Genomic DNA, 24,424 nt, shown 5'->3' with positions numbered 1-24,424 from the left:
CTTTTAATCTTATATACCTTAATTTGATCCCTCCTGGGATCATGGCTGAACTGCCTCCATGCCTGTCGGCCGAGATGTGCGCCTTGCAGCCATATTGCCCCATTGCCGGGTCACCTCACCCTTTTGCACATTTTGAAGTTCTGACATGCCTCTCTCAGCGCACTCGGTTGCCGAAGCAATCTCGATCGCCCTGCCAAGCTCCCGACCACGCAGGGGAGCTGTAGTCTCAGCGGTCGACAAACAGGCATGGCGGTTGCAGACTGTGCCCAGCGCCGCCAAAGTCTGGCGGGAGCCGTGCTGCTGGCTGGGGCAGCTTCGGCAAGGGCTGGGGTGACTGGTGGGGAGGGTGGCCCGGGGGTGGTGAGGGGTCTCCAAGGGGGGGGCACTATCTGGCAGGTGCGGCTGGTGCCATGTTGTACGGCGCGACCGCTGCAGGTCGTCGCCATGCACATGCGCATGTGCGGCCACAGACCTGACAATTCTCCTGCCGTTTATTTTGGGAAGACCGCGCGGCTGCTAGTCCCTCACCAGTCGGAGGACCGGTGCTGAGGCCTCGCCGATTTTTCCCACGTAAAACGCCACGGACCCTCCAGACATAGCCCCAAAATTGGAGAATCCAGCCCATGGTCTCTAAACGGATCTTCACTCTCTGGCTTCAGGGCCCTCTGTGCTGTAAACCCGCTCCCTGGGCCCTGTGGTTTTTCCCATTGATTGGGGTTCGCGTGCTCCCTCGCTATAGGCCCTGATCCAGTCATGTGGGCCACTAGGACACACCCCTTAAAGGGCTGCACTAGCACAGGGAGGATGCAAAATATTATTCATGGTGAATTAGTTAAAATGAGCCTTGGGCTGAATTGTATGTGTAAGAAGAAACACTTTAAAAAATGTAATTAATGGCCACCTTTTACAAAATAGCTTTATATTATGCCACTTACCCTTCAACTTCTCCATCACCTCTTTCAACCTCTTCATTCCCTCAGACTGTTTGTCCAACATTGTGTCTTGCTGAGTGATGCACAATCAATTACTCGTGAGACAAGGAGAGTCATACTAATCGGCTTTAATCAGCTAGAACTGTACCCAGCAGCTTCGATACAGAAAGTGAAGGCTGCTGGGGCGGCATGGGTTCTTATACCCTGCCTCTCAGGGCGGAGCTACGTACGTTGGCCAATGGTAGACTCCTAGGTCTAGCCAATGGGCATCCACCTCTCAGGTACTGCAATACCTGGTATTACCACATTCACCCCCTGTTAAAACGAACCCAGCGGGGTGATGGCCAGCATTACTGTCGCCTTTTGCATGGAGGACCAGGCATTGCAGGTACCGTGATGTCGAGGGTAACAGAGATAGTTTTTAGTGTTTTAAGGTGCAGCAATCAGACGATCGGGTGGCCTGGTCGTCCTTGTGGAGCGTGTGGGCTTCTGCAATGATCCTGGTGGGGGCCCCGGCGGTTGTGGCTCCGGGAACGTGGTGTTTTCCTCCCTGGCAGCTTTGTCACCCCTAGGCGACACTGTTGGTGTGAAAAGTGGGCAGGGGGAGGGGCGCCTGTAGGGGGCGTCAGTGCTCGTTCGGCGCCGGGTAGGGGCGGCGGCAGTACTGACCCTCCGGTCAGGTGCTGCGGGGAGGGTGGGGGTGGGGACATTGGTGTGGGTGCGCGTGGGGCTCCGGCGGCCGCCAGGTCCCGAAGGGAGACCGTGTCCTGGCAGCCGTCGGGGAACGCCACGTAGGCGTACTGGAGGTAGGCATGCAGCAGGTGGACCCTCTCGACCAACGGGTCCGACTTGTGCGCCCTCACATGTTTTCACATCAGGACGGGTCCGGGTGTCGCTAGCCAGGTTGGGAGCGAGGTCCCGGAGGAGGACTTCCTGGGGAAAATAAGGAGACGTTCGTGAGGTGTCTGGTTTGATAGCAGCGACCGAATGGAGTGAAGGGCCACTGGGAGAACTTCTTGCCAGCGGGAGACTGGGAGATTCCTGGACCGAAGGGCCAGCAGGACGGTCTTCCAGACCGTTCCGTTCTCCCTCTCTACCTGCCCGTTTCCCCGGGGGTTGTAACTGGTCGTCCTGCTGGAGGCGATGCCTTTGCTGAGCAGGAATTGACGCAGTTCGTCGCTCATAAAGGAAGACCCCCTATCACTGTGTATGTACGCGGGGAAACTGAACAGTGTAAAAATACCCTGGAGGGCCTTGATGACGGTGGTCGTGGTCATGTCCGGGCAGGGGATGGCGAATGGGAACCGGGAGTGTTCATCAATCACGTTCAGGAAGTACGTTTTGCGGTCGGTGGAGGGGAGGGGGCCCTCGAAATCCATGCTGAGGCGTTCGAAAGGGCGGTAAGCCTTTATCAGATGCGCTCTCTCTGGCCAGTAGAAGTGCGGTTTGCACTCCGCGCAGATTTGGCAGTCCCTGGTGACTGTCCTGACCTCCTCGATGGAGTGGGGCAGGTTGCGGATCTTAACGAAATGAAAGAAACGAGTGACCCCCGGGTGGCAGAGGTCCTCGTGGAGGGCTCGGAGGCGGTCTACTTGTGCGGTGGCACAAGTGCCGCGGGACAGGGCATCAGGAGGCTCGTTCAGCTTCCCGGGACGGTACAAGATCTCGTAATTGTAGGTGGAGAGTTCTATCATCCACCGCAAGATCTTGTCGTTCTTAATCTTGCCGCGCTGCGCATTATCGAACATGAAGGCAACCGACCTTTGGTCCGTGAGGAGAGTGAGTCTCCTGCCGGCCAGGTAATGCCTCCAGTGTCGCACAGCTTCTACTATGGCCTGGGCCTCCTTTTCGACCGAGGAGTGGCGAATTTCGAAAGCATGGAGAGTGCGAGAGAAGAAAGCCACGGGTCTGCCCGCTTGGTTGAGGGTGGTCGCCAGAGCTACGTCAGACACGTCGTTCTCGACCTGGAAGGGGAGGGACTCGTCGATGGCGCGCATCGTGGCTTTTGTGATGTCCGCTTTGATGCGGCAGAAGGCCTGGCGGGCCTCCGTCGACAGGGGGAAGGTTGTGGACTGGATCAGGGGTCGAGCCTTGTCTGTGTAATTAGGGACCCATTGTGCATAATAGCTGCTGCTGCAATTTCCTTCTGTTATACACCAAGACTGAAGCCCTTATCTTCAGCCCCTCTCCACAAACTGCGAACCATTTTACCCTCATTCCTTTCCCCTCCCTCGCCACTGTCACAGAATGAACCAGACAATTGACAGCCCCAGCATCCGATTTGACCCTGAGAGGAGCTGCTGACCACAGAATCGCTCCATTGCAAAGACCGCCTTGGTGATATTTTCTATCTCATCCAGCCTACTGCTGAGGTCCAACCCCCCTTATCTTTCTGAACACCAGGCTTGACTGTCCTAATGTCACCCCCTACAAACCCAGGATAACCTCCCATCCACCCTCTGTAATCAGATGAGACTCTGCTGTGCATCCTTCATCAAGTATCACTCAAATTATACCCTTAACCAACTTTGGCTCCTGGTTCCTCGATTTCCTCTCATTTACCATCCTCAGCTTTAAGTTTCAATCACTTCATGGCCTCACTATAACCTCCAGCACGCCGGAATTCTCTGCCCTTTTCACTCCAGCCTTTTGTCCAGTTCCCACCCTTTACCTCACAATTAACATCGTACCTTTGGCTGCCGAGTCCTGAAGCTCTAGAATTCAGTTCCTAAACTGATCCACCTCTCCCCCTCCCCCTCCTCCTTTAAGGCTTTAAAACCTACCTATTTGACAAAGCATTTGGCCAACTTTCCTACTACCTCTGTCTTTGTCAAGTCATCTTAGGATATTTTTCTATGTTAACACATAACGTGAATAGATGTTGCTGCTGCAATTAAATCTTTACCCAGGAGGCTTGAAAAAATTAATAGAAAAGTCTTCTTTTTATTCCCTCATGGGATGTGGGCTTCTCTTGCCAGGTCAGCAATTATTGCTCATCCCTAATTGCCCTTCAGGAGGTGGTGCTGAGCTGCCTTCTTGAGCCAATGCAGCACATGAGGCGTAGGTACAACCACAGTCCTGCTAGGGAGGGAGTACCGGGATTTTGACCCAGTGACAGTGAGGGAACGGCGATATCGTTCCAGGTCAGGGTGGTGAGTGGCTTGGAGGTGGTGGTGTTACCAGGTTCCCGCTGCCCTTGCCCTTCTTGATTACGGAGGTCATGTGCTTAGAAGGTGCCTTGGGAGATTCTGCAGAGCATCTCGTAGATGGTACACACTGTTGCTAATGTTTGTCGGTGGCGGGGGGAGTGTATATTTGTGGAAAGGATATCAATCAAACGGGCTGTTTTGTCCTGGATGGTGTGTCCTGGATGCTGTCAGGCCTCTTGAGTGTTGCTATGGCCATTCATCCAGGCAAGTGGAGAGTCTTCCATCACAGTCCTGGCTTGTGCCTTGTAGATTGTGGACAGGCATTGGGGAGTCAGGGGTGAGTTACTCGCCTCTGACCTGCTCTTGTAGCTGCAGCACTTAAATGTTAAGTGAAATGTAAAAGGCCGATAAAAGTGAATACATTAGGATAATATCCAATTTCTCTTTCATGTGGTGATTTTTGCCTTTCAGTTGAAAACATCAATCCAGAATTCTTCCATCATTCCTGTAAAATCATTGGGCACACAATTCCCAGGAAAGATTTCTTAATTAATTGAATTTTGTGTATGAATTAGAATGGGATAACAGGTGCCTCAGTTTTTCTTACTGCCACAGGAAAAGTGAATGTGATATTAGCAAGGGGAATCCACAATTCCCAAGGCACACCTCAGGATGAGAAGATAATATGAAATATTAAAATTAGCGAACACTGTGAATTTCAACAGCTTATTGCGTAGTAACAGCACGTAATAAACATGGAGATGCATGGGTACTCTGTTGCACTAACAGCCCAAGCTCTAATGCATATGTATTACACTGGGGGTGCAGAATAGTAATGAAATCCCCCGACACCTCCCATGTTTATTAAATACTGATTTAGATGAGTGAAGTTATGGTGCAAATATAGGCTAAAACACATCATTTATTAAACACCCAGCATTGAATTATATAGGGCACATTTATTATTTCAAATTACTTCGACCCAAATTTTCTCATTTGAAAATATCTCCGTTGTGCTGTGTACGTGAGTACGAAACACAGTGAAAATGCTCTGCACAAATAGACCTTGGCCAGAATTTAATGCTGTCCCCCACCACCCTGACCCCCCCCCCCACTCCCATCCCAGCGGGTTCTGTGGCGGGGGAGGTGGGGGGGTGGGGCGGAGGCACAGAGTGGATTCCTTCTGAGTTTCCGCCTATCACGGCGTGTTAGTTATTTTACACTGGGGTGGCCAAGGCCTCAGACGGGAAGACCGCCCGTGCCCCAATTATGGCCTGCTTCCCAGCCTCAATCTTTCGGCTTGGGGAGGATGACAATTCAGAGGGCGGGGCGGTGGGGAGAGAGCGTGCAAGGCCAGGGGAAAAACAAATACCATCTAGGGCCAGAAGACAAGAGGAGGGAGGCCCCTCCATCAGAAGGCCCCTTCTGACTAGAGGCACCCTTTCCTGAAGACCTGGAGACCTCTGGACCTCCCTTGCCGCCTTCTAGCCTATCCCCCATGATTTCTCCCCTCCCCGGCTAGAAACCAGGACCACACTCGCCAGCCCCCTGCCAATATGGGAGAACAGCACGTAAACCATTTTTGCACAGCCAACCACACTCAGCTCACAGCCATGCCGCTGAGACGACCACCCCCATGATTCGGCAATGGGGCTGTTTAGCACAGGGCTAAATCGCTGGCTTTGAAAGCAGACCACGGTAGGCCAGCAGCACGGTTCAATTCCCGTACCAGCCTCCCTTAACAGGCGCGGGAATGTGGCGACTAGGGGCTTTTCACAGTAACTTCATTTGAAGCCTACTTGTGACAATAAGCTATTTTCATTTCATTTCATGCCGATCTTGGCAGACTACTGAAAGCGGTAGAGGCCAGGCAAGATGCCCTACTTCCCCGAGGGTCATGGAAGGCCAATCACAGGGCAGCCACTGCCACCTGGGAGGAACATTACAGCGCAGTACAGGCAGTGGTAAAGGCACTCAGCTCGGTGAACGTGACCAGGAGGAACAGCACCCAGTGCCTTAAGGTCAACAACCTCCACCGGGCTGCTCGGGTGACTTTGGACCGGACCCCCAACACCTCCCCCCCCGCAAATACAGTTTTCCCCACACACAATCTCCCCCATACACCCCACCCCCTTATTCCCCATTACACATACTCTACATCCACCCATATGCCACATTCCCCCGTCCCAACATACAGCCCATCCCCCCACCTCTGATGTGCATCCTGGGACACACCTAGACACAACGGTGTAGCATGGAAGGCTATTAACTTTGAGGATCACTGAGAGGGCACTGGGAGGTGGTGGGGGTATCGGGTAAGGGGGGGTAGTGTGCAAGGAGGGGTGCAGGGGAAAGGGTCGGGGGAGGTGCTGGGACGGGTGAGGAGTGTGGGGCGACACCAACGGGAGAGTGAGGCAGTTGGGGACATCATTAATATGACTAATATGAGGTCTCTGGTACCTTTTCTGCGTTGCAGGCCGAGCACCAATCCTATGCCCCAGCTCCCCGGACATGGACCTACTGGGCTTCTTGCCCTCCCCCCCTTCCCATCCCCCTGACTCACCACGTGCAGGTGATGGGTATGAGCGAGCACCAGCAGCCAGGCGGGTGTTAGACTATGGCATTGATTGAGGAACTCCAGTCTTCAGCTCTCTGTGGGTTATCATCAACCCCCTTCCCTTGACAGTGACCCGCTGACAGTGCTGACACAATCTCATCACCCTGGTGATGTTACACAGATCCTGGGGGGTAGGAATTGAGGGCTGGGTGGAGGATGGTGAAGAGGGGGAGGGGGAAGGCAGAGGGATGCGAGAGGGGGAATGATGGATGAGGCCACATCCTATGTGAAGTGGGTGAGAATGAGGACTCCCTGGCCCTCGGGCTTGCCAGACCCTTGCGGCTGCCGCCTGTCCATTCTCCGGCTGACCCTGTGGGTCCTCTCCAGGATCGCCCTCGAACCTTCTTGGTCCGGCGCTTCCTTGTCCTCATCTTCCTCCTCCTCGGAGGTGGCCACGTATTCCTCCCCCTCCACCTCCAGCACCTCACTCCAGTGCTGCATCAGGTTGTGGAGGATGCAGTAGATCACCACAAAGCATGTGACCCTCTGAGAGTGTACTGCAGGGCACCATGATGCCAATTTAATGGAATACTATAATAATGTTGCTCTTTAGAGTCGCCAATATGATACTGAGGCTCTTTTTATGATATGACGTTATGTCCCAACAGCGTCGCCAATACTGTGGGTGTTTCCATTTCTCTTACTGAACCACAAGGCTTTCCCGTATATCGGTCAAATGACCACACAACCAGTTAGTCAGTTCAAGTTCAAAGATGATTTATTTACATACAAGGGTTACTTCGACATGCAAGCACAACATACTACAAGTTAAACTACACCTATCAACTACAATAACCTATACTTAACTTCAGATGACCGGCACTGTGCAAGTGAATAAGGCCTTTATCTTGATCATGTGGTTGGTTTGAAGAAGTGGCCATGTCTCTGCTGGGCTCATCCGTCAGATAGCGATCGTTGGTCTTGAACTTGGCTGTCTGGTCATTATGCTGCAGTTGGGCTGGCACAGGCCGGATTCAAAGGAGGTTGGCACAGGCCGGGTCCAAAAGAGACAGAACACATGGCTGCGTCCCTTTTTATCCTTCTGAGTTTCGCGCTCTTTGGGGCAATCCTTAGTCTTCGACCCAATAATTCAACACGCTTTGATCACTGTTTTCGATTTTGGCCAATAAAGGGGCGGGTGCCTTGGGGCTGGGCGGGTTCTTAGCGGTCATTGACCTTTGCGGTTGGGCTCTCTGAGTAAAGGGAGTGGAGCCAATCAGTCTGTGGCTGTATCGGTTTCTTGAGTGCAGTCGTATTGTTCTGGGGAATGGGCCATTAGAATGCAAACGAGCGAGGGCTTCGATCAGGTCTAGCTATCTGGGTTGCAAATACACACAAGCTCTGTATCTGTCTGAGTCCTGGGTTGGCCATAATTCCCATGGTCCTTTGCAGGTGGTCATCTCAGATGGCTACAACCACCGGAGCAGTTAAGGCATTGGAATCGCATTTTGAGGAGCCTGATGCACGGCTCAATGACAGACCAGGTGGCAGCATGGGCCTTGTTGTATTGAGACTCCGCAGCATTCACCGGCCTCCGTACTGCCGTCAGATCTCGCAAGGCGATGTGAGCCGGGTGGAACTGCTGCTTTTCGGATGCAGCGTGGCCATTGGATCGCGCCCAATGTTTTTGTTCATATTTTGTCCTGAGTGATCTTAATATAACCTCCTGCACCTGGACACAACAGTGCAGTTCAATAATTAAACCCATCTGATGGGTTAATGGTGCTGAAATTTAAGAAACTGATTGTATTGATCTTTCATCTTGGTACACTGCAGCCTTCTGGACTGAACATCGAGTTCAACAATGTTAGATTCCAACCTCTGCCGACATCTTGCCCAATGTGCTCTTGTTTCTTTTTGCTGGCTTCATGTTGCATTCAGGTGGTTGCTATATGTCAAGAGTGCTGGAGTATGATGTTGAGATAGAGAATCAGCCATGATCATGTTGTCTGCTGGATCGCGGGCTGAATAGAATCCATAGAATTACTACAGTGCAGAACGAGGCCATTTGGCCCATAGAGTCTGCACCAACCCTCTGAAACAGCAGCCCAATCAGGCCCACTCCCCCGCCGTATCCTCGTAATCCCACCTAACGTACACATTTCTGGACACTAAGGAGCAATTTAAGATTGGCCAATCCACCTCCCCTGCACATCTTTGTACTGTGGGATGAAATGGGAGGAAACCCAAGCAGACATGGGGAGAACGTACAAACTCCATACAGTCACCCTAGGCCACAATTGAACCCAGGTCCCTGGAGCTGTGAGGCAGCAGTTCTGACCCCTGTGCCACCATGCCGCCCCTATGGCCTACTGCTGCACCTATATTCTGTGTTCCCATGTTGAAGCTATTCACACTTCATCTGGACAAAACCTTTGTCTCTTCATTATACCCATTACTACCCTCTTTGACTTTTGCACCGTGGAATCCTCTGTGAGTTGATCACTCCTGCCCTCCACCCTACCACAGACCTTCCTCCTTGTTTTTCCTTTCTCACCTCCCCCCTTCTGCTGGCTTAAAAACTCAAACATTTCTATCTTTCTTCGGTTCAGATGAAAGGATTCCGATTTGAAACGTTAACTTTGTTACTCTCTCCACAGATGCTGCCTGACCTGCTGAGCATTTCCAGCATTTTTTGCTCTTATTTCAGATTTCCAACAAATGCCGTATTTTGCTTTTGTATTAACATCTATCTCTTGTCTTCATTATCACAGGGAATGACAATTAAACCACTTGTCGAGTTACTGGAAGTTAAAAGGACAAGTCAAGCGCCTCCGACTGTAAGTGAGCAGATTCATATCAGGGTAAGTTGCGCTCACAATCTCCGCCTGTGTCAATGCAATATTGGTATGAGTTCTGATTTAATTTCACTTAGCATATGCACTTAGCATATACACTTCAGTACATGTTTCAGTTGAGTTTCCTTGTTTTTTTAAAAACTGGGTATTATATAATGAGAAAGGATCTGTGTGTGCTTTCTGGTGTTGGTTCGTGTAATATCTCCACATATCTCCAGTAAGGTATTGTTAGAACATACTATAGAGTACACGCTTTACTTTTGTTTGAAAATCAAAACCCTTGGTCATTTCAACAGATTTAATGAACATTACACTCGCTGGTTTTTACGATTATGTAAAGGATCATAATTAGGTTTTCATTCACTGATAATTAGGTTACTGAGATCTCCAGAAAAAGGGCACTTCATTAATTAATCAAACCACAAATATTAGATGCAAGGCATGCGATGGCATTCACCCAGAGGGGTAGACAATAATTGCCTTCATCTGGGCATTCATGAGATGGTGACGACCTCAGAATAGGGTTGGTAGCCTTACCACACCTTTAACATTGGCAGGGAAGCTGGGGCTATTCAGAAAAGGAGCTTACCGCTGGGCACACAGAGTGCCCATCCCTCTGTCTCAGGTGGCAAATCCCTCCAACAATGGAAATTGGAGTTCGAGGACCCTGATCACCATTTTAGGTCAGCTCCTATACATACACACAATGAGCAGTATTAATGTTACTAAGCTTTTTTTTCTTTTTAAATTTAAAGTACTCAATTCTTTTTTTTCTTCCAATTAAGGAGCAATTTAGCGTGGCTAATCCACCTACCCTGCACATCAATTGCTTGTGGGGGTGAGCCCCACGCCGACATGGGGAGAATGTGCAAACTCCACATGGACAGTGACCCGGGGCCGGGATCGAACCCATGTCCTGGGAACCGTGAGGCAGCACTGCTAACCACTTTGCCACCATGCCGCCCCTTAATGTTACAAAGCTAATGCTTTAGGGACATGGCTTCAAATCTCACCAAGGCAGATTTCAATGAATAAATCTGGATTATAAATTAATCTTAGTAGTAGTGAGCAGGACAACTATTATCCAGTGTTGTAAAAACCCACCGAGTTCACTAATGTCCTTTCGGAAAAACAAATCTGCCGTCCTTACCTGGGCTGGCTTATATGTGACTCCAGGCATACACCAGTGTGGTTGACTCTTAGCTGGCCTTTGAAATAGCCTAACAAGCCACTCAGCTCAATGGAAATGAGCGATGGGAAAAATATGCTGGCATCAGCCCCCCCATGGAAGAGTAAAGAAAACATCTGAAGCGAATCCAAGTGTCAGTGGGGCCAGACAGACCCCCCCAAAAAGTAAATTTGGAATTGTTTTCGTGGAACTTGAAGGGACAGGAGTGGACCTCCAGGCCCCACAAATCTCCCACTGCCGTTCTCGGATCTCCCCAACCCTCTGCAATTGCAAACCACTCCCCCCCCCCCCCCCCCCCCCTCCCCCCCGCTCCCCCTCTTCTGACTCGGTTTGCTAGTGGTTGGGGCAGATCAATGGGAGGGCCCATTGAATGGGAGGGCCTGGCGAGTTGAACCAGGATACCTCTTTGGTAAGTCACAGCCCACCCCACCAACTGTTGATGAGGCCGGAGCCTGAAGCTCAAGTCTACCTCTTTGCAGCATGTTGGGACAATCAGCTGACACGTTCTGCTGGGCAATCATCCAATGGCCAACACATTCCAGACTGTCTGCAGCTGCAGTGGGGAATTGGAGTTTAGAGGATCAAATATAGTCATTTCAACATATTTAATACTGCCTGTCGGGAGTGCCAGATTGTGATGATATTTCAATATTGACTGTGATCACTTCAGCATGACCGAGGATATCTTGCTACATGTCACTGCATTGACCAAAGAACTGTCCTCAGCCTGTTCACAGACAGGGGCCAGTGCAATTGCCTCTTTAAATTTTCAGATCCCTGGTATTTTTTAGCAAAATGCTTGTGATTTCTGTAATGATGTGAAATTGCAGCACAGTGGCACAATGGTTCGCACTGCTGCCTCACAGCACCAGGGATGCAGGTTCAATTCCAGCCTTGGGTGACTGTCTGTGCGGAGTTTGCACTTTCTCCCCGTGACTGCGTGGGTTTCCTCCTGGTGCTCCGGTTTCCTCCCATAGTCCAAAGATATGCAGGTTAGGTGGTTTGGTCATGCTAAATTGCCCCTTAATGTCCAAAGGTTAGATGGAGTTACAGGCATAGGGCGGGGGTGGGCCGAAGTAGGGTGACCTTTTGGAGAGCTGGTGCAGACTCAATGAGTTGAATGGCCCTGCCACAAGTCCTACTGCTGATCTTGCATGATTTTAACATGGATGATCTTGAGTTAAATAGGATAACAAATATGCTGAAAATAATTCTGCAGCTTCAATAGTTTTGTGTTATTCATCTCGAACACTTTTACAGAAGCAATCAAACAAATATGTCTGACTTTTTAGTCCCTGTTCAAGGATTCACTCTATCCCTCTAAATTCCCTGTGCTTTGGGGAAAGCCTTTCGTGTGAAGAAGTAGCAAAACCCAGAGGAATGCAAACATTCATTATTCATAATTTTCTACTTTTATCTCTCTTCTCTTTATTCTCTTTATGGGGCTGGTTTAGCACAGGGCTGAATCGCTGGCTTCGAAAGCAGACCAAGGCAGGCCAGCAGCACAGTTCAATTCCCGTACCAGCCTCCCCGAACAGGCACAGGAATGTGGTGACTAGGGGCGTTTCACAGTAACTTCATTTGAAGCCTACTTGTGACAATAAGTGATTTTCATTTCATTTCATTTCCTCCCAACTCAGACAGTTTTGGGGTCACACGCCCACATGTGCATACACACATGCGCACTCATATGCACACAAGCATACAAGTGCACTTGATTTATTCCAGGGGTGAAGAACTTGTCTTATGAAGAGAGATTGAGCAGTTAAAGCCTATACTCGCTGGAATTTAGAAGAATGAGAGGAGATCTAATTGAGGTATATAAGATGCTTCTGTATATTGACAGGGCAGTCGCAGAGCGAATGTTTCCCCTTGCTGGACATATTGGACCGAGAGGTCATCGTTTTAGGCTAAGGGGTGGCTGATTTAAAACAGAAATGAGGATGAATTACTTCACTCAAAGGGTCATGAACCTGTGAAATTCTCTACCCCAGAAGGTAGTGGACACCAGACCACTGAACAAATTTAAGAAGGTGATAGAAAGGATTTTAATAATAATAATACTAATAATTGTTATTATTGTCACAAGTAGGCTTACATTAACACTGCAATGAAGTTACTATGAAAAGCCCCTAGTCGCCACACTCCGGCGCCTGTTCGGGTACACTGAGGGAGAATTCAGAATGTCCAATTCACCTAACAGTACATCTTTCGGGACTTGTGGGAGGAAACCAGAGCACCCAGAGGAAACCCACTCAGACACGGGGAGAAGGGCAGATTCCGCTCAGAAGGTGACCCAAGCCGGGATTCGAACCTGGGTCCTTGGCGCTGTGAGGCAACAGTGCTAATCACTGTTTAGCGGGATGAAGGGTTATGGGGAGCGGGCAGGAAAGTGGAGATGAGGCCGAGATGAGATCATGTTTAATGGCGGTGCAGGCTCGAGGGGCTGAATTGCCCACTCCTGCTCCTAGTTTTTATGTTCTTATGTTCTCATGTTATACGCAGCTGGATACAAGACAGAGGGGAGGAGGGAAGTCAATCACATGCATTTGACACAATCAACTGTTATGACATGTTGCCTTTTCTTCAACATTAGCCTGTAGTGGTAGAGTGGGACCGTCTCAGGGGGAGGCACAAATTTGATATGTCGATTTGTTTTCAAAAAAGGCATTTTGGAATGTTATATTCCCATGTGTCGTCCCAATCACCATAGCGACAATGGAGCCCAATTAACATACTGACATTCCTTCTTTTATATATAAATTTAGAGAACCCAATTCTTGTTTTTCAATTAAGGGGCAATTTAGCGTGGCCAATCCCCCTACCCTACATCTTTGGGTTCTGGGGGTGAGACCCACGCAGACATGGTGAGAACATACTGATATTCCTGAGCGCATCATTGCCACCACAGTAATGCTCGGTATTAAAACCTGAGCCAGCAGGCCCACTGCACATAGTCAGTAAGATTTGGCTTGGATTTGGAGGGATGCATGCAAGGGATACTGCCAATCTTAGAACCAGCAGTGAGCATCAGAAAACCAATGCTGAGGATTCCAACTGATCATTTACCCGGTTCATGCCCAGATATATCCAAAATTGGTGGAATAAGGATGGAAGATGCCACCTCAGATATCCAAATTGTCTTGACAATCAGTTCAGTACAATTATCGATTCTGAATTCCTTCCTTCAAAAAACTGCTTTAGTGTGGAAGATACTTCATGATATATAAAATGCTTATGGTGAATAATTGACAGAATTATTTTGCAAAATGTGTTTTCTGCAGTTCTTGGATCACTTGTTGGCTGGTATCGAAGACATCTGTGGACATTGGGGCCAATATTACTGGAAAGACAGGTACACTGTTCTTCAATCTGTCTGTGCATGAGGGTGAAGTGACTCTCCGAATGTATTTGAGCTGAGCTTTGTTCAGCACTTCGTGGAGAGGGTTGCAAGGCAGGAAGGCAGGCAAAATGGGAGGCTTCGGCCTAATTGAAACAGGGTGCATCTACGCACATCAACCTGAGTATCCACAATGTTACAAAGTCTGGTGCTGCCAGATAACATATCAGACTAATGGTCTCCCCCATCCCCTGTCCCCGTCACGGGTGGCTAAGTTTAAACCCTGCTCGGAGGGAAAGAGGAGTAAAGCTGTCAGTCTTGGCTTGAATTGCAGCTTCTCTCTCATAATTGCAAACATTGATGGTTGTCCCATTACGGTGGGCGGGAACAGAAAAATTGGGAGAGCCAGCCAAAAGTCCGTTGACTTTCAGCAGGTTCGGAAAATCCCGGCCTCGGCAGGGATCGGATAATCCCACGAAAAGCCGCATTAGTAGAGACCCTTCCGTGGGTTAGACGGCATTATTTGAAGAATAGTCTCACCACAAGTGGCCACTGAAATGAGGCAAAAAATGGAACCGGAAAGGAAGTATATCAAGAGATAGAGCGAGGGGCGTAACAAGTAGTTGCTTTCAGATTGTGGGCTGGATTCTCCGTTCTGGAGACAAGTGCTGTCTCCGGTGGAGAATCACGGAACTGCGTGCTGCCGCTCGGAATGTCGGCCAGGAGCAATTCAAGTCGTGCAAATGGGCCAGCATGCAGCCCACGTGTAACCCGCAGGTGTCTGATTCACTGGACTCGGGATTCGCGTTCAGAGCGTGACAAGCTGCAGCAGCTTTGAAGTGCTCCACTCACCACATACTGTCACCCCAGCCAAGAAGATGCCTGCATGGTGACCAGCTCCAAGGGTCCTGGACTTGGGAATTGACTGAAAGCTGGACGACGTGGACGAGAAGAGGGTCTCCCTCTTCCTCTGGGTGGGGTGGAGACTCAAGCCTGCCATACTGAACAAAACCTGGGATGAGGTGGCAGAGACTGTGAGTGCTGCCAGCTTCACCAAGGGGGATCGGTATGCAAAGCCGTAAGTAGATGAACGACCTCCTTCGAGCAACTCGGGTGAGTCACCACCTCTGTGCCCCTGGCATCACTCCCGTCCCTCACTCCTCACATCTGAATCCAATCCATAGAGGCCACCTGCCTGCGTCGCCCGTCAATGAATCCCCAACAATGTACTGTCGTCTTTGACCAGGAGTCTTGCACACACAACTCCCCAGAAAACTCCCATCCCAATGTCTCACTATTTCCTATCTGTGTCCCCAATGTGGGCCTAAATCGTCAGGAGCACCAGAAGACGGGAGGGGGAATCCCAGATATTCGGGTCCTCACCCCCTCTGAGGAAAGGGCCCTGCAACTTGCGAGGGAGGCCGAGGAGAAGGCAGTGTCTGGAATGGAGTTCAGCCTGCGCCAAACAAGTAAGAGTCCAATGCACCGCAGATGACCCTATAGCAAGTAAGCCACCCCTCGCCCACAGACCAGTCCTTCCCAGTATCTCACCACTTGTGTTTTATCTTGCAGGATCCCCATCAGATGAGGCCGAGCCGTCCGGGGTCACTGCCCCCCAACTGGACAGTTAGAACACCCTGGAGCACCACCTTGAGGAAGACACTGACATCTCAGCACTGCTTTCACCTGCACTATCCACCATCTCAGATACTATCACCTCAGTGAATAATGTTAGTGATCAGGCTCTTAGGTCACTCTTGGTGAGCACCACACACATGCAGCACATCAGGTGCAGGCAAGGCCTCTCGAGGAAGCGGGTAGTCTGAGGGCTGCCTGGTCCCAGGGAATGGCTGTCGCCAGACAGATGCTGCGCTTCTGGAAAAGGTGATCCCATCACTGGTGCAGAGGCAGATGCAGAGACAGAATCTACTGGAGGGGGGTGTCAACAACTCTTCAGCGCCTGCAAGTGTAGTCGGAGGAGCCCAGTCGCCTGTGCAGGAGATGGCGCGGACAATTCATGGCCTCCAGACCAACAATGAAAAGGTGGCATCTGCGGTGGAAAGACTGGGTCAAGCCACCAGTGCGGTGTATGAGAACATCCAAGGCTTGAGGCACACTGTGCGGTTCATGTCTGAGACGCAGGACAGGAGAGCCCAGTCACTGGCAGACATGTCCCGGACGCACACGGACATGGCTGCGGTGCTCCAGAGCACCCCGAGGGAGGAGGAAGTGATAGGGCCCATTCTTGTCAGGCGCTGGAACACCTCGATCCTTCCATATCACCCCACTTTCTCCCCCCCCCTTCACAGCGCCAATGATGTGGTCCTCTATTTCTTTGCCATTTGTCAGGTTGAACAGTGCACAATATGGTTGCTGCATTCATCCACATTCAAAGTTACTAGACCCCCAAATCATTCACTGTATAAAATACTTTGAGATGTTTTGAAGAGAAATGACACGAGGCTGTATAATTGTAAGGTTCCTAATCATTCCCATTATCACTGAAACAGTACAGCAATGGAAAATACCTCACCCGATGACAATTGTTGTGCCAGCTTAATGGTGATGTAACTTACAGACGTCCCGTGTGAATGAGTTCCAATGATTGTTACAACAGGGAAAGAATATTTAAATCTTGCTGCCTCTGGTGAGATAACCTTTCTATTTTGTGCATTTATGGTCCCAGGTCAAACTTAATGTGCAATTTGATGTGTGTTCTGCGATGGCAATCAGCACTGCAGATTGCATAATGTTCTGCAGATTGCACTGGTCAAACACCAATCTCACCAACAGTACAAATACCAAATCTTACTAATAACGAGAATGTATATTCATGAGGTATTAAAGTCAGGAAGGTAAATGCTCCCAATGTTTTCCTCTGGAGCAATTTATATATTTTATATGTTATATATATTTTTTGTCCTATTGAACAGCATTCTTAAATACTCAAAAAAAACAGAGCTGTAAAAATCAAATAAACTATAAAAATGCCATAACGTTCTGCCAGCGGCTGTGATGTGATTACTCAAATACTGACGCACTCCCAAAGACCCCCACCTCACAAGTAGTAACACACTCCCAGAGACTCCCTACAACTACTAACGCACTCCCAAAGACCCCCATCCCACACATACTAACACACTCCCAGAGACTCTTTACAACTACTGACACACTCCCAAAGACCCCCACCTCACAAGTAGTAACACACTCCCAGAGACTCCCTACAACTACTAACACACTCCCAAAGACCCCCATCCCACACATATTAACACACTCCCAGAGACTCTTTACAACTACTGACACACTCCCAAAGACCCCCATCTCACAAGTAGTAACACACTCCCAGAGACTCCCTACAACTACTAACGCACTCCCAAAGACCCCATCCCTCACATATTAACACACTCCCAGTCTCCCTCTAACTACTGACACACTCCCAAAGACCCCCATCTCGCAAATATTAACACACTCCCAGAGACTCCCTCTAACTACTAACGCACTCCCAAAGACCCCATTCCGCAAATATTAACACGTGCCCAGAGACTCCCTCTAACTACTGACACACTCTCAAATACCCCCATCTCGCAAATATTAACACACTCCCAGAGACTCCCTCTAACTACTGACACACTCTCAAATACCCCCATCTCGCAAATATTAACACACTCCCAGAGACTCCCTCTAACTAGTAACGCACTCCCAAAGACCCCAGGGCGGTCGCGTTCTGAGTCCGCAGCCGCCACCCAAGGTTCCTGACGGGCCAGACGTGGTTAGAACCACGCCATCGGAAACTCGTCCAGTTTTGCCCGGAGAATCGCTGAGGGGCCTCTGACAATGGCTTCCCAGCCGCGCCGCGTAATACGCGCGCGAGCAATTCTCCGGGGAATTGCGGGAGCAGCGCCGGCCATGTTTGCCGCGTGAACATCGACTCTCGGCCCCCGCGCCAAAAGGCGATTTCGGTGCGGGGCTGCAGGGAATCCTGTTCCCCCTCTCCAGGGCCACCCGGCTGCAAATATAGCCATTAAAGAGGGAAAGACAATCCTGAGGTGATCCCCTAACCTGGCTGCTGCCTGTACCTGTTATTGGCACCTTGGCCAGGCCCAGAATCCACCTTGGCCAGGCTCAGGATAAACCTTGGCCAGGCCCTCCTCAATCCCCCGTCGTCCTGCCTCCTCTTCTGAATGAGGTGACGATAGATCACAGGCGCGGGGTTGAAGTGCAATCAAACAATGAGGTGCAACCCCTTCAACTAGCTGAAAAGGAGTTGCAGCCTCAGACACTCCACATAAAAATGGAAATTGCTACCCTTGAACAGTAGGACAGAATCCCATGGCGTGTCTGGATGGTGGGCAGGGATGAGGAGGGTGCAGCAGCAGTCCATGCTGAATGAAAAGGCACGGAGGGAATTTCCACGAGACGACTCAAATTGTGGGGTTGCAGCGTCTGAGGAGGGGCGGGGTGTCAGGGTGCAGGGCCAATGTGAGATTCCACCCGAGTGGGGGGCATGTTTCAGCCACCTTGACAACACGAGTGCCGTCGGCTCCAAACATAGAATCATAGATTTACAGTGCAGAACATAAGAACTAGGAGCAGGAGTAGGTCATCTGGCCCCTCAAGCCTGCTCCGCCATTCAATGAGATCATGGCTTATCTTAGGAGGCTATTCGGCCCATTGAGTCTGAATCAGCCCTTGGAAAGGGCACCTTAATGGAGCCCACACCCCCACCTGATCCCCATAACCCAGTAACCCCACCTAACCTTTTTGGGGACACTAAAGGCAATTTAGCATGGCCAATCCACCTAACCTAACATCACCATTTTAAGGCTGTGAATGGCTTTGGCTGCAAATTGGGGATCAACAGGCACACAGTGCACGTTGCTGTGGCATCATCCAGCATGCTTCTCAGCCATCCACCATGTACCCAACTTTAGTCACTCCAGCAGCCTGAGCGCTCTCTGTGAATGCTCACAGAGCCTGAGTAAATATTCATGAACCACCATGGTTATATGGTGTAGCATGGTGCCAAGACATAGAAACATGACCCTGACAAGGATTTTATAATCTGTGCAGAGGAGGGTGACTGGGCACACGTTCTTAAGGTGACAGAGGTCCTTCCTCCTAGATAACAAGGCAATGATGGGTTTGTTAGGCACCTACCCGGTTCCTAAACTTTCACCCAGGACCCAGAATACCGTAAACTCTATGGTCAGTCTGTCCAGCCCTGGGAGCTTGTACCTCAAGAGGTTGCTGAGGGTGCTGCCCCAAGGTGAATGAAGCAACTGGACTCTCAGCACCATCTGGGCCAACCTGATGCGGGTCCTTCCACAAAACTTTGTGAGCGTCCTTGCTGAATAGATCCAGAGAGAACAGAGCAGAAGGCTAGGCTTTGGTCATAGATCTTATTCCCTCCGTAGCCAAGAAAATGAGTCCATCATTGGCCAACCCAGAAATTGAACCTGTGAAGCAGCAGTGCTAACCACTGTGCTACAGTGCTGCCTCATGAAATGGATACGTGGGGAGACTAAAGATATCTCTCTCACTCTCTTTCAGTGGGAATCAGTGGTAAAACTCTCTGCCGGTTGGAGTCACAAAGGAAGATGGTTATAGTTCTTGGAGGACAACCATCTCATACCCGGGGCATCACTGCAGAAGTTCCTCAGGGTCGTGTCCTAGGCCCAACCATCTTCAGCTCCTTCCATCATAAGGTCAGAAGTGGGGTTGTTGACTGAAGATTGCACAATGTTCAGCACCATTCTTGACTCTTCAGATACTGAAGCAGCCCATGTCCAAATGCAACAAGACCTGTACCATATCTGGGCTTGAGCTGTGAAGTGGCAAGTTAAATTCGCACCACACAAGTGCCAGGCAATGACCATTTCCTACAAGAGAGGATCTAACCATCACCTCTTGACATGCAATGGCATTACCATCGCTGAATCCCCCATAATCAACATCCTGGGGTTACCATTGATCAGAAACTGAACTGGACTAGCCACATTAATACTGTGGCTACCAGGGCAGGTCAAGGGCTAGGAATCCTTCGGCAAGTAACTCACCTCCTGACCCCCAAAAGCTTGTCCGCCATCTGCAAGGCACAAGTCAGGAGTGTAATGGAATACTCACCATTTGGAGCTGCACTCATCCTGGATGAGTGCAGCTCCAACAACACTCAAGAAGCTCGACACCATCCAGCACAAAGCAACCCGCTTCATTCCTCCCCTTCCACAAACATTCTAACCCTTTGTTTCCAGTGAGCTCCTCCGTCCCTACCTACACCATCTTGGAGAAGTCAGGTCCGGGGTAATGCTAATCCTGCTCAGCCTCAAAGAAGCCAGCCTGCACCACATGTACTCCTTCCAGCTGTAGGTTGTCATTGAGCTGGCCCGGGAGGAATAGACAAAAGGGGTATTTAACATTGACCATGAGGGGGTCCAATACCAAATCTTTTGCGTTGCGGATGCTGTGCAGTGCCAAGCCTGTTAGGAGGTGGGGCACGTTAGAGAAAACGACTCTGCCTCCAAGGCTACCACTGATGATCAGTAGCAACCATGTGTACCATCTACAAGATGCACTGCAGTAACTCCCCAAGGTTCCTTTGGCAACACCTTCCAAACCCACGACCACTACCATCTGGAAGGACAAGAGCAGCAGATACCTGGGAACACCACCACCTGGAGGTTCACCGACAAGTCACTCACCATCCCGACTTGGAAACCTATCACCGCTCCTTCACTGTTGCAGGGGCAACATCCTAGAACTCCCTCCCTAACAGCACAGAGAGTGTACCTACACCTCAAGGACTGCAGCGGTTCAAGAAGGCAACTCACCACCACCTTGTGAAGGGCCACTAGGGATGGGCAATAAATGCTGGCGTAACCAGCGACGCCCACATCCCGGAAATGAATTTAAAAAGAAATTACCATCCCTACTCCCCCACTCTCAAATTCCGGTATTGAGGACCTGTGTTATATGACCTCAACTCTCATATGTAAGGGGACAATCCAGAGACCGAATTTGGAGATGTTGAGTGTTAGAAGTAAGGGAGGAAGAACCCATTGACAGTGGATTCAGAATGGTCAAAATCTGCAGCCAGTTTTAATCTCTTGAAATAATGCTGCAGGCATTGAGGAGTCAGAGAGTTACCGGGCAGAAAGTTAACTGCCAAAGAGAGACAGATTCAGGTACAGGTGGGGAAGGGGCGGGGCTTGCCGGCGGTGATGGTTAAAGCCCCAAAATGAGGTCTTGGATCAGGAACACAACACAATCCTCTTGACATCTGAGATTAATGCGGGTGGGCTTGCAGGCAAACGAGAAAACCCATAAAGTTGTAGGGTAAGTAATTAAATATTTAAAGAAGTCATCGACTGAGATTTTAACCCAGCATTTTGTGTTAAACAGCGCATGGCTTTCCCAAGTGGAAGTTATCAGAGTCAACAAGGCAAGATTGCAACGGAAGCGCATTGATCAATGAAGCTGATAGGCTGGGAAGGCTTTAAAACGTGAGATTGCAATGCTCCTGGCCAGCTGCTGTGATAGGTTTATGCTGGAACAATTTGGTTCATTGCTTTGAAGGCCTAACCTTACTTTTTGGGAGTATTTTCGCCACCCTTGGTGTTTACTGACCTTGATCTCAATTCCCTGCTGTCAGCCTGTGCCACAGTAGCCTGGCCTCCTGCGAAGGAGGAACAGGAGCATCCCAGTGGCAGCAGCAGCACCCAGAGCCATGTTGCTCCACAAGACACAAGGAATAAACACAGAGTTTGAAGGAGGTGATCGCCCTGGCACATGTCATGTCGTGCGACAATCAGCTTTCTCGCTCCGGCTGAGCAACAGTGCCTCAGGAAATCAAGGTATTTGCTGCAGGTTGTTGCTTTGCTGCTCATGTCCACAACCTCCTGGAACAAGATTTCCTTCCAAGGTAGCAGGCTATGAAAATAAAAACAGATGCAGAAGATGATCCGAGTACCTGCTGGTCTTTTCCATTTCCTTGCCTCCACTGACCTTTACAATCAAGATTCCCGGCAGCCATTTTGGCTCCTGCCAGGGTTCCATTGAATTGAGATCCTTCATTGACAGAGCGTGGGTTGGCATCATGCCTGTACTGTGCGACTGTCCTGTTTGCTAATGCAGTGTCTGACAGAACAAACAGGTTCTTGACCTGCAGCCAGCCTCTTTGCTGCATGTGTGTCTTCTTAGATAAAATTCCAGCCAGTCTCCCCCCCTCACCCCCCCCCATTGCCCGGATGCACAGAATGCGTTCCCTGATGGGGCGAAGAATTGGGCGTTGGGGCAAAATCGGGGTCGTACCCGACCCCTCCCCAGTGGCTTGAATGAGTTCCATAATGACCTCTTTGCATGAATTTAGCAGGCTGGGAGCCCTATGCTCTGCCCTCCCATGATTCTCAAGTCCACGCGCCCGAGAATCACATGGACGAGGCTCACTTGTGATCTCAGCAGTCGTGAACCTGACGTGGTGGATCTCGCAGTGGGCCAGGGGGGCAACAGTTGACCAATGGGGACTTCGGCTTCTGCTGCTGGTCCTCATCCAGGTTCTGTTGAAATACCACTTCAATTCAGTGAATATTGTGTTAGTAAGCAGCCTGACTCTCCCCAGGGTGTCGCACAAAGTCAGCTTGATGTGCCAACATTAAACTCAAGTGTGGACAGGAACCAGCTTCCATACACACGTACAATTTGCTGACTTTATTTTCCAATCCACAGACAACCCATGGCCCCTTCCTGGTTAAAAGTTTCCCCTTTATGTTCGGGTAAATATCCGATATAAGAGAAAACCTTGGAAGGTAAATCCTATAGATTCTTATTCCCATTGAAGGCTTCTCTGCAGTTTACTTACAAATATATAAGGACATAGAATTATTATTTAGGAAATTACATGTTTAAAGTTGGTAAGTTAACTAAAGGGTGATCTAATATTCCAGTCAGTAACTGGAATTTATTCTCTCAGAAACACAAAGCATTTCACATGGATTGCTTCTCCAATCCAAAAACAGTGTTGCTGTGAATGCTTACAGTTTTGGAAGGAACCGTGGGCGAAATTCTCCCGAAACGGCGCGATGTCCGCCGACTGGCGCCCAAAACGGTGCCAATCAGATGGGCATCGCGCCGCCCCAAAGGTGCGGAATGCTCCGCATCTTTGGGGGCCGAGCCCCAACATTGAGGGGCTAGGCCGGCGGCGGAGGAATTTCCGCCCCGCCAACTGGCGGAAACGGCCTTTGTTGCCCCGCCAGCTGGCGCGGAAATGACATCTCCAGGCGGCTCATGCGCGGGAGCATCAGCGGCCGCTGACAGTTTCCCACGCATGCGCAGTGGAGGGAGTCTCTTCCGCCTCTGCCATGGTGGAGACCGTGGCGGAGGCGGAAGGGAAAGAGTGCCCCCACGGCACAGGCCCGCCCGTGGATCGGTGGGCCCCGATCGCGGGCCAGGCCACCGTGGGGGCACCCCCCGAGGCCAGATCGCCCCGCGCCCCCCCCAGGACCCCGGAGCCCGCCCACGCCGCCTTGTCCTGCCGTTCAAAAGGTGGTTTAATCCACGCCGGCAGGACAAGCAATTTATCGGCGGGACTTCGGCCCATCCGGGCCGGAGAATCGAGCGGGGGGGTCCGCCAACCGGCGTGGCCCGATTCCCGCCCCCGCCGAATATCCGGTGCCGGAGACTTCGGCAACCGGCGGAGGCGGGATTCACGCCAGCCCCCGGCGATTCTCCGACCCGGCGGGGGATCGGAGAATGACGCCCCATATCAGTCAAAACAGCAGAGAACCTCCTTGTTCCTCTTTAAGAGGTAGCATGGGTTCATAGTTTGGACTCATACCTGGCACAAAGGAAGAGGGTTGTATTTGTTGGAGGTCAATCATCTCAGTTCCAGGACATAGAACATACAGTGCAGAAGGAGGCCATTCGACCCACTTAAGCCCTCACTTCCACCCTATCCCCATAACCCAATAACCCCTCCTAAACTTTTTGGACACTAAGGGCAATTTAGCATGGCCAATCCACCTAACCTGCATGTCTTTGGACTGTGGGAGGAAACCAGAGCACCCGGAGGAAACCCACGCTGTCACGGGGAGAATGTGCAGCCTCCACACAGACAGTAACCCAGCCGGGAATTGAACCTGGGACCCTGGCACTGTGAAGAAACAGTGCTAACCACTATGATGCCGTGCTGCCCTTACCGGACTCCCTCAGGGTAGAGTCCAAGGCCCAACCATCTTCAGCTGTTACATCAATGGTCTTCCTTCTATCATAAGGTCAGAAGCGGGGATGTTTTCTGCACAATGTTCACCATCGTTCACGACTCCTTAGATACAGAAACAGTCTGTGTCCATTGGCAGGAAGACCTGGACAATATTAAGAATGGAGCTGACAAGTGCCGAGTAACGTC

At 50.4% G+C, this 24,424-nt stretch overlaps 1 protein-coding gene across 1 annotated transcript in view; it reads left to right on the top strand.

Moving 5' to 3' along the window:
* LOC140420946 (sodium/hydrogen exchanger 2-like) overlaps positions 1 to 24,424 on the top strand; it is a 230,708-nt gene that overhangs the window by 146,375 nt on the left and 59,909 nt on the right. Inside the window, exons 6-7 of the mRNA XM_072505131.1 lie at positions 9,413 to 9,502; positions 13,970 to 14,040. Coding sequence (XP_072361232.1) covers positions 9,413 to 9,502; positions 13,970 to 14,040 — 161 coding nt within the window. The remainder of the gene's footprint in view (positions 1 to 9,412; positions 9,503 to 13,969; positions 14,041 to 24,424) is intronic.

This window comes from Scyliorhinus torazame, chromosome 5, assembly GCF_047496885.1.
Source record: "Scyliorhinus torazame isolate Kashiwa2021f chromosome 5, sScyTor2.1, whole genome shotgun sequence".
NCBI lineage: Eukaryota > Metazoa > Chordata > Chondrichthyes > Carcharhiniformes > Scyliorhinidae > Scyliorhinus > Scyliorhinus torazame.
Note: the sequence above shows the minus strand (reverse complement) of the source record. Positions and strands in the feature narration are given on the sequence as shown.